Source organism: Neopelma chrysocephalum, unplaced genomic scaffold (assembly GCF_003984885.1).
Source record: "Neopelma chrysocephalum unplaced genomic scaffold, ASM398488v2 Primary Assembly neopelma1_88, whole genome shotgun sequence".
NCBI classification, from domain to species: domain Eukaryota; kingdom Metazoa; phylum Chordata; class Aves; order Passeriformes; family Pipridae; genus Neopelma; species Neopelma chrysocephalum.
Genome location: NW_020897750.1, coordinates 4539912 through 4550394, shown reverse-complemented (window position 1 = coordinate 4550394; position 10483 = coordinate 4539912). Strand labels below are relative to the sequence as shown.

General features: G+C 48.9%; 1 protein-coding gene across 1 annotated transcript; it reads left to right on the top strand.

The window, feature by feature from the left end:
* The first annotated feature begins 162 nt into the window (after positions 1-162).
* Positions 163-9963, top strand: ENOPH1 (enolase-phosphatase 1). Its single transcript, XM_027692849.1, is given in 8 exon segments — positions 163-261; positions 263-336; positions 338-394; positions 3460-3583; positions 4343-4545; positions 7193-7325; positions 7607-7730; positions 8806-9963. Coding segments are annotated over 8 exon segments (939 nt in total). The 5' UTR covers positions 163-177; the 3' UTR covers positions 8946-9963.
* The last annotated feature ends 520 nt before the right edge of the window (positions 9964-10483 follow it).

The window sequence follows — 10483 nt, the reverse complement described above, 5'->3', positions numbered from 1 at the left end:
GGCGCCCGGGAGCGCCGCTGTCACCGCGGGAGGCTTCCGTGGCACCGCCGCTGTTACCGTGACCCTCCGGCCCTGGCACCGCGGGGAGCTCCTGTAGCATCGCCGTTCCTGTCGTGACCCCACGGGCTACCGCCGGGAGGGAAAACCGTGACCCGTTTTCTGCGTTTTTTCCCAATAATGCTCGTAAGAAAATACATGTTGTCTTGCCGATCGGCCGCCTCTTCGGTGTGCAGGGGAACAGGGCGCTACTGCTCGGATTCGGGGCAGGTCAGGGATCTTTTTCGTGGATATAGGGCAGTTGGAGTGCTCGCAGCCTCGTCCTGGAAAGGCCCTCGAGCTGTTCCTTTGGTGGCTGGAGCTGCAGCACCGCACCCGGGAATGCGGGGGGCCTGGAGTAAGAGCTCGGAGTTATCCGCTGCCTTTTTCCATCGGGAGGGCGGGGGACAGCCAGGTGCTTCCAGTGTCGCCAGAGCCGCGTGTCCAGCAGCAGCACTGAGGGAGGGCAGCACAGGGAGCACCCCGGGCGTACCGTGAGGGACATTGTACGGACGGGGCGTCTGTGCAGGTGGCTTCCCTTGCCGAGGAAAAGGCTCAAGAGGGGTGGAAATGCTGGCTTAGGTGCAGAAGCCAGGGGACCGGTAAGCCTGCGAGGCCAGCAGGAGGCATCAGGACAGGCTGCTATTGAAATCTGCAGTTGTCCAAGCCCTCTCTTGGTCCCTGCCGGGACCGTGTGGTTCACGAGCAATTCGTTCGTATTTAAGACACCGAACAGATTTATCCCTTCTCCTGCCGCTGACCCGTGTTTCTCCACGAGACATTGTAGGTTTTGGTGGATCTTTTTAGCCAGTGGGTTACGAAGGTGCTTTGTGACCCACATGGCAGCGAAGGCTCCTGACAGGCTTTCTAGATGTTTCTGCTAACACGGTTTAACAGCTGAACAGCGTGACCTACATCTTTCCCGTCCATGCTCTTCCAGTGCTCTTGAAGAAATGTCAGGCCTAGATGGCATTAAAGCTACCTCCCTCCCCTCAATATCTTTCAATTTAAACAGTTTGAACAGTTTAGATTTCTTACTAAACATCTATCAGAGCAATGAAGCTGTTTATATCCACCTTTAAGCTATTTTGCTGTCGTGCAAACAACATGCAATATACCTGAAACGCTTTTCTACCCAAAGTCTTCCTGTTGTAGGGAGGCCAAATGAGTTTTGGTTCCCAGTAAAACTCAGTTTGCTGGAAATCCTGCTCCAAATGCTGGGAGCAAGTTATTTCACTTGGACTTTCAATTAACCTCCATAATTTCTACTTTCCTTTAAAAGGTCCACTGATGTTTCTGCAGGCACTTTTATTCTTTAATATTAAAGGATTTTATTTAATCATTTCTTTACTGTTAGAATTACTGAATATGCAAAGTAAGGGAATAGCATGAGTCAGCTGATGGGTGGATTAAGGAAAGATACCAGAAAAGAGAGTATTTGGTGGCCACTAATTAGAAGTCACCAAGTTTTGCCTTTTGCTGGATCCACCCTGGCAGAGCGGATGTAGATGGCAGGGGAGAGATGTCATTTGATAAACTACATCCCCTGGGATTTGCTAGATCTCCTGTAAAAGAACAGATTGTCACTGAACTTAGTGACAGTTTGCACGGAAATTGAGAGAAAAATGGATCCTGGTCACTTGATCACAGGGCTAATTACAGTGTGCTACGTGGGTGTCTACTGACAGTAAAAATACCACCCTTTCTACACTGGGTTTGATGTGGCTGTAAGCAGTTTCGAAGGCTTAGGAGGGCTGTCAAGCTGTGTTTGCTGAGGAGTCTTTCTCCACCCTGCCAAGGTGTGCTGGCACAGCCACATCTGGGGCTGGACATTGCTGAGGAGCCTGACCATTCCCCCAGCACGCACAGGAGGTGGGCAGAGCAGTGGGAGCTGTGCACGGCAGGCTCCTGCCTCTGCTCTCCAAGGGAAACGAGAAGTGGGTGAAGTTACAAGGGTCAGTAACAGACCTGGTTAAACCTATTCGGGAGTTTGCAGACACCAGCTTTTGCTGAAAGCTGAAGTGGCGGTGAGGGAGGTGTTTCTTTGCAGGATGCAAGGAGTCTTTCTTCCACACAGACTCCTGACATCCATAAACAATCTGTCACACTGGCTGTCCACCACTCCAGCTGTCACATGGGTGTCCCCTCTTGGTCCATAGTCCGATGCATTTGCCAATGGGCCAAGACTTTTACCTTTTTTAAATCCCCCGAATCGTGGAATGCACTGTGCTTTCAGAGCTTTTTTAGAAGTTTTCTTTGCCAGCCCAAAAGCATGAGACGCTGGTTTTGGAAAACAATTTGGACTTTTTGACATCTGAGTTGTAAAGGAGATTAAACCAAGTCAGTGGGTCATTTGCATTTCCCAGTGGATTCTCTGTAATTTCCTCCATGATTTAAAAAATAGTTTGAAAGTAAAGGAAATGAGAGAGTAACTGGGGGTATTACAAGGCTGTTGATTTCCCTAGACAAGTTTGTGGTAATTTTTAGGCAATTCGCATTGTTTATAAAATTTACAAAATGGAAAACACAATATTGGAGTAACAAAGTCCTGCAGTTCTGCCACCACATCATACTCTGAGGACCACTGCTTTCTTAATTCAGTAACAAGTTAAAGGTGATATACAATGAGAGAGAAATTATGAGTGTCTTTTTGAAGAGAGGTGAGCTCAGGTTAATTTCTTCCCAATAAAGAAAAGCTTGTCTCTATACCCAAAGGAGGGAGCTCCCTGCCCTACCCCTTGTCCTGAGCCTCTTCCCTCACCCAGAGATGCTGCACAGTGGCTGCTTGTGGCTTCTCACTTGTGAAACACCACTAATGAGAGCAATTTGTAATTGTTTTTGGTTGCCCTTGAGATCTTCAGGGAGGTTTGTTATTTTCCTGTGGCACTTTTCCCTAACCCCATTTCATTTTATTTGTAAGACTCTCCTGTGGAGCTCAGTGTCACTAGACTAGACTTTTCTTTTTAAAAGGTCCTCTAGCTTTGGTGAGAAGTTGAGATGTGTTTTCAGAATGATCTTTGTTAGGACAAGCGCCCCATCCAAAATCCAGTAGCATAACTTGTCCATTCAGAGTACATACATTGTCAGCCTTGTACTCCTCAGCCCATGGAAATATGAGGTCACATCTGCCATTTGAGGCGTTTTTTGGCAAGCCCAGGAAAAGTTATAACTCACCTTTCCATCCTAGGGCTTAAAAGTTGCAGCTACATGAACATTTTGGGTAAAAAAAAAATAAATAATCCACCTGCACTCATCTTGGCCCGAGGCTAGCTCTGTCCTGTGACCAGGCAGACACTCTTGGTTGGCACTTTCACAGGTTACAGTACTGCAGGGGAAGCTTAAGTTGGGAAAATAACTGTACACACCAGCATGTACGAACAGTTTCTTTAAAAGCAAGTCAGCCTTACCTCTGCCAGGTTAAAGGAACAGCCTGTTTTCCTGCCAGGAGACCTTATTCCCTTACATCAAAGACAACGTGAAGGAGTATCTGCGTGCTCACTGGGAGGAGGAGGAGTGCCAGCGGGATGTCGGACTTCTGAGGAAACAGGTTAAGTAACAGAGCTACACCGTGTCTCTCCGGGTTTTCAGGGCATGCCTGGGGCTTCAGGTCACTTGGACTCCCTCGGTCACCTAATATGAGCCCACGTCTCTTTGCCCCTCTCTGTGGAGGCTGCTTGCTTCAGTGGTCCGATTCTCCCCCTCCCAAAGCCTGGGGTTGTGCTCAGGGAAGGGCTGGTGCTTAGCAAGCAGCAGCTCAGCTGCTTCCCTCAGCTCACCTTGGTCTTCACAGCCCCTGGGCAACTGTCAAACCAAGACTTTTCAGATTTTTGCCTCCACCAAGCCCTTCTCTTGTTGAATACACATCTCTTTGGGAAGCAGTGTGGAGGGATGGCAGAGTACTTGTCCTGCACAGGGCAGCATATCCTGCCTCTCTACAGGGACACAGCATCAATTTGAGACCCGTGGCTGAAGCCAACAGACACATTCGCTTCTTTACCTAATTTCAGTAATTAAATACTTGAGCAAGTGTAATTCTCATTGGAGTATTTACAATACAGCTACAGTAATGCTAATTGTTTGGTTTGGAAAGTACAATCCAAGCAAGTGTTTCTAGAACTACCAAAGTCTGAATTTCCCATTGAGAAAAGCATCCAAACAATGTTGTAACCCCTTGCGTGAAGAGCGGTTCAAGCTGTGTCCTGCACAGAGATGCATGGATGCAGCTGTTAGACCACTTCCCTGCATTAAAGGTGTTGAAACCTCTCCACCTCTTCCCTCCCCTCTTTTTGTCATGGGTGGTTTCCAGGCTCAGGAGGACTCCAGCTTGGACGGAGCCGTGCCAATCCCTCTGGAGAGCGGAAGTGGGGAAGAGGAGCTGGAGCGGGTCATCCAGGCGGTTGTGGACAATGTGCACTGGCAGATGTCCCTGGACAGGAAGACCACAGCGCTGAAGCAGCTGCAGGGTCACATGTGGAGGGCAGCCTATGCAACTGGGCTCGTCAAAGGAGAGTGAGTAATTGTGTGAGTAATTGTGGGCCTCTTCCTGTGGGGCAGGTATGGGGTCCATCTTTCCTAGACATTTATTAGCAGAATAGCTGCATAAGCTGTTCCTAGGAAGAGCCCCACATAGAAATGCAAATAGGATCACTGGCTCAGTGGACAAGCCAATGTGTTTGCCTTCAGTCGTGGCTTAAGCCAGGCCACTGCTGTTGTGGAACCAGCTGCAGACACTTCATTTCAAACTCGATCATGCAGTAAAACTCAAATCCACTGAGCTCAGTCTTTGGATCTAGGCAACAAAGAGCTTACAGTAACCTAGGGACTGACCAAGTTATCTCAGTTCCCCCTGGGAAGAACAAGTAGGTGAGAATATTTCTCCTTAAGGAATAATTGGCAGATACGTGCTGGGGAACCGCCCAGTTATCCAGCAACCTGAGCAGGGTCCATAAACTAGACGGGGTCTGACCAAAAAAACAGGGTAATGGAAGCATGACACGGAGCGAGTCTGCTCCCACAGCTGGTGGAACATTGACTGGGGCCAACTGTATTGAAAAACTTGGAAAATGTCTCAGTATTTATCTAGAGAGACTTCTTGATAAACCAAGAGGCTAAAGCACAAGTGTGAACTTCTTACAGTTCTCCATCTTGCATTTTTTACCCCCGAGTTGCACTTGTATTTTGGAACAAGTATAAACAAGCCAGGGTTGCAGGGTCAAGTCCTTTCAGTCATTTCCTCCTGCTTTGTCTTTTACCTGTGTGTTTCCTGCCTTTCCACTTCTTTTTGTCTTCAGGTCCCTCTTTATGTTCCAGCCACAACACAACAGTGCATAAGTAGGGACAACTGCAGCTAAGCTTGATCTTCTTATTTAGGCTAAAAAATACTTGGTTAAACTATGCATTTCAAATTTCTAAGTAAGTAAAAGAAGCCCTAAAATTCACAGAGTGTTTTGTCAAAGGAAGAAAGAGGAAGAAGAAAATGAGCTCACCGAAAAGTGTAAATATCCACCAGAGAAAGTAACAAAACCCAAAAACAAGTGAAAAGAGACAGACATCCTGTTGGTTTTGTTCATAAGACAAGGCTAATTGTCTTTTAGGGACCCAAAAACTGTGTAGAAGGCTTTGTGCTTGGCCTCATCTAAGGAGGGAAGTCTCTAAAGTCTCCTCCTTGCCCAGCTATATGTGGCACATCAGTGTCTGAAATCTTGAACTTAGCACGTGAAAACACAAGGGTGGCTGGGAGTTTCTGCCATACAACCTCAAAATATTTTCAGCTGACACCAGAGACATTATTAAATAACCGTGGAAAAAAGTGAAAAGAAGCTAGAGATGAAGAAGGGGCCAGCTGATTGCTGCAAATCTGCAAAATTCAGTCCAACACCTCCTTTTGCACATGAGTCCTCTTTCTTTAGGCATCCAGATTCCCTTTTCAGGACAGTACCTTTGGGCCTTGGCCCAAGTGGCCACACAGAGCTGTGCAGCACAGGTGGGAAGGCTGCGGTTTGGACTGGGATCATTCCCTTGAGATCACATCTCCTCCAGCTCCTCTCTCCAACCTTCTACCACATCAGACTGAGATCCTTTCCCTACCTCTGTGAGGCTTTGTGGCCTTTCCTTACCAACCATCCCACATATTATTGAGGGACTTACTGTCAGCCTCACTTTGTCCCTCTTGGGCATCCTGTAGCCTTCAGTTTCCCCCAGTACATGGGTCATCTTCGAAATGTCCACACAAAGAACTTTTACTTACATGTGCATGGGGCACTGGAGAGATCTTGTGGTATAGATGAGAAGCAAAAACAGACATGTCCATTAGCAGTTGTCTTGGCTTTGGTCCTCCTTCCTTCTCTTACAGCTTTGCTCCTGTGCCTGGCTTGCCTTCAGGTGGCTACTCCCCAGAGTTAGATGGAGCTCACATTTTGAGGCTTGTCAGCCCATTGCTGGACCAGTATCTTCCTTTCCCAGCACTCTGCAAGGCCAAAAGAATAAGGGGAGGGATGCTGCTGCCTACAGAAGGAGGGCTGGTTCACCCTCTGTGTTGCCAGGGACATGTCTGGCCCATGGTAGTACTGTACAACTCAACCCAGTTGCTGAATAGAGTAGCTCTGACCTCAGTCCCTTAGGGGACACTCCTTCCCTGAGTTGTTGTCTGCCTTCAAAGAGTTTGTACAGTGCCATTCATTCGGCTCCTGCAGCTGCAGCCTTGTCTAAGCTCCCCCCTGTGCATGGTTGGGGCCTGAACCCACGCTGAGCTCTTAGCAAGAGGGAAGTCTTTGTTGCTTGCAAGGCAGGTGGGACTCAGAATGCAAAAGCCTGTCTTCTCTGTCCCCCACTTATTCCTCCCTTGCAGAGAAAAGTGATGGGATGCCATTTTCCCCAATCTTCCCTTCCCTTCCCTTCCCACATTGAAGGGGCTGGAGAAACTGCTGCCAGATGTCTGGAGCACTTCATCAAATTTGCTGTCTGCATAGCAGTCTGTGAGCTGCTCAGCTGGCCAGAGCTCAGAGTACATCACCGCTCCCTGGTTGCAGGGCCCCTGAACAGATTGAGAATGAAGTCCCCTTGCAAACTAATGGGACAGTTGTCACAGTGCCTGGATAAAGGTGTAACTCCAGGTGCCCCTGGATTTGCCCTTACCTGCCGTCCTGTTTTGCTCCAGAATCTTTGAGGACGTGGTTCCAGCCATCCGGAAGTGGCGGGAAGCGGGGATGAAGGTCTATATCTACTCTTCAGGCAGCATTGAAGCCCAGAAGCTTCTGTTTGGATATTCTACAGAAGGTGATATCCTAGAGGTAGATAACCTTACCACCTTCCTTACAGCTTCTCCCTCTGCAGAGCACTCCCCTCCCACAAGCCCCCTTGCTGTAACACTTGGAGAATGAAGTCTGGGACAGGAAGGTGGGGGAGTGGGTTTGACCCACGGGAGTTAAACTCACCCAGTTGACTCTGCTGGCATGGCTGCATCAGCCCCTGGTTCCCGTGGTAGAAAGGAAAGGGGAGGGCTCGCTCAGGAGTGAGGTTCAGCCCTGCTCTTCAGGAGGCATTCAGCAATGTGCTTCTCTCTCTCTTTCAGCTCTTTGATGGCCACTTCGATACCAAAATAGGCCCCAAGGTAGAAAGTGAGAGCTACAGAAGGATTGCTGCCAGCATTGGGTGCGCCACCAACAACATCCTCTTCCTGACGGATGTCCCACGAGGTAGGTGGCCTGCCAGTCCTGCTGGTTCTCACCTGTGCAGGGGAGGCAGGTGCTCTTTAAACATGTGCTGCTGACTTGTCCCAAGCACCCCAGAAATGCTGCACACCGCTTTGCTTCAGCACCTCCCCCCTAGCTGTTGCCATCCTCCCTCCTTACACACCCAGGCTTGCACGCAGTAGTGGGATGTCTGTGAGCAGCACTGCAGTGAGGGAAAATAGGTCAAGTAGAAAACCTGCCTTTGCACCAGCAAGCAAGGAGAGGCTGTTAAAGCGGAGCCCAGCATTTGCTGAAGCAGTTGGCATGTCCCACTTACAAACAGGGTCAGTGGTTTGACCCATGCTCAGGGGAACTGATGTAAAGCTGTGCTGCTACGTGGCACATGCTGGTGGCTGGTTCTTTGTGCCACTTATGGTTAGGTTGTGTTCAGCAGCAGGAAAACATTCCTCCTGGTTGCCAAGACTTGACCCCTGGAAAGCCAGGATTGGGAAGCTAATTTAATGGCTTGTCTTTGCTGGAAACATCTTTCTGGTAGAAATAGCACTGGGTTGCAATCTCAGTCTAAACCAACCCAGTCCCCAGGAGTCAGTCCTTACCTGCTCCCCAGCCCTCCCAGAGCTGCTGAGAACTTGTAGTTACCTCCTTTTCCCTGGATCACCTCCTTGGATTTCCTCTTGTACTCAGGGAGCAAAAAGAAGCTTGTAAGAAGTGACTGGGTTGGGGTGGGGTGTGGGTTTGACTCACTAACACCACAGCCTGACCACAGCCCACCTACCTTGTGACAGGAATCCACTGGAAGGTGCCTTGAACAGCCATCAGCTGGGAGAGGGGAGGGGATGGTGAGGCAGCCAGCTCCTGTCTGCTCATGTTACCTGGCAGCTACAGCCATCCACAGCAGGTCTGCCAGGAGCTGGTTCCTCTCTGGAGCTCTGCAGCACCACGTGCAAACTGTGCTTTCTCAGTCTTGACCTTTAAAAGTATTTCAGTGCTTTGGGGATCTTCAAGCCTTAAAGACCTTGATGTGAAGAGGTCGGTAAGCAGATCTCATCCCCACTCTCCCCACCTCTGTTTGTTTCAGAAGCCAATGCGGCCGAGGAAGCAGATACTCACGTGGCTGTGGTGATCAGACCAGGCAACGCAGGACTGACAGACGATGAGAAATCGTATTACAGCCTCATCTCATCTTTCACCGAACTTTACCTGCCTTCCTCCACCTAGGGAAAGCGGTGCACGCACAAAAGACTGTGCTTCACCTGAATTGTCCTTGTGAAACATTAGGTAATTTTGTCCATAATAAGAATTCAAAACCAAATCCGCATCATGTCTCGGACCCGCAACCAGTGCAGGCAGGTATGGATGGACAGTATGGTGTGGGGTCCCTTGCGCAGTAGGACGGAGGCCTGCTGCCAGCTGGAGCTGGGAACAGGGTGAGGAGCAGCACCCATGAGCCCTGCTGTTCCTCCCCTTTCCTGGCTAGCAGTTAGCTAAGGAGATGCTTCCTTCAGAGTCACCCACTGAAATCTGGTGCTGAGATGCCCCACCATGAGCTCTGTCATTTTTAGCAGCAGTCTGGAAGCAAGGTTTATGTCCCCTTGTCCCAGAGGGACCCCTGAGGACCATGAGGGGATATGATCTCCTCCCTGCAAATGGGGTTGCTGGCTAAGTCAAAACTTTCAAAGTTAGGATTCCCAAAGCCAACTGTGGGCTGTAATACAGTAGCTGACAGAGAAAAAGCCAGCCCTTGCTGCAGGCAAGCTCTTTAGATGAAGAACAACATATATCTTGGCTATATCTGCAGCAGGTCTAGGTACAAAACAGTACAACTTCCGTATGGAAGCTGCTTAGAGCTACACAGCCAGCCTACCAGAATGATGTAGAGTATATATAAGTATAGCTTTAAAAATTAAATTCTGGACACACTCCACTGCTGCATTGTGGTGCTGGGCTATAGGATATAACTGGCTGAACACCAAAGTCAGCTTGACTGCATTTCTGAAGTATCTCAGCACTAACCCATGGAGCTCCTCCTCAGTAGCCAACACCACCCAGTCACCCATTCATAGCACTGGTCAGCTGTGAGCAAACCTTGACAAACTGCTCCCAGGGGGGACATCCTGCTGCATTTAATGAGAATTAAAACCCTGACCTGTTCACCCTACCTAAATTGTGCCAATGTATATCAGATGGTCATGGAGCTTTTCCTAATATAGTAAATAAAAAAACAATTTGGCTTTCATTGTGTTCACTCCATCACAGTATTTAGCCTTCCTGTCTTATCACGAGTGATCCCAGTACTTAAAGGTAAATTTTTTATTTTTTTTTATAATCTGCAAACACTTTGTTGTCCTGCTTTCACCTTCCCCAGTCCTTTCTCTGAAGCAGCAGCCTTGTCCTGCCAAGGAAGCTGTATTACCTCACTGACCACTTTAGCTGGGGCTCAGTGGGGGTGCAGGAGTGAGAGCCACAGATAGGTTATACCTGGTAGGAGTGGAGACAGAGGCAGTCTGAAATCCCTGTTCCCTGCTGCTGGCACTTTGTGACACCTGGGTGTCACTTGCTGTGTATTGAGCACTGGTACTTGAGCTTGCCCTCCCAGACAGACAAAATACAGGATTAACATGTGTGCTGCCTTCCTGAGCTCTGATCTGCACCTACAGCTCTCCCTGTTGATGGAGGCTGCTGTGTAAAGGACAAGCAAGAGATGGGCATATGGGGAGGAAACCACATCATGCCAGCACTGCCCTTCTAAAACTTCG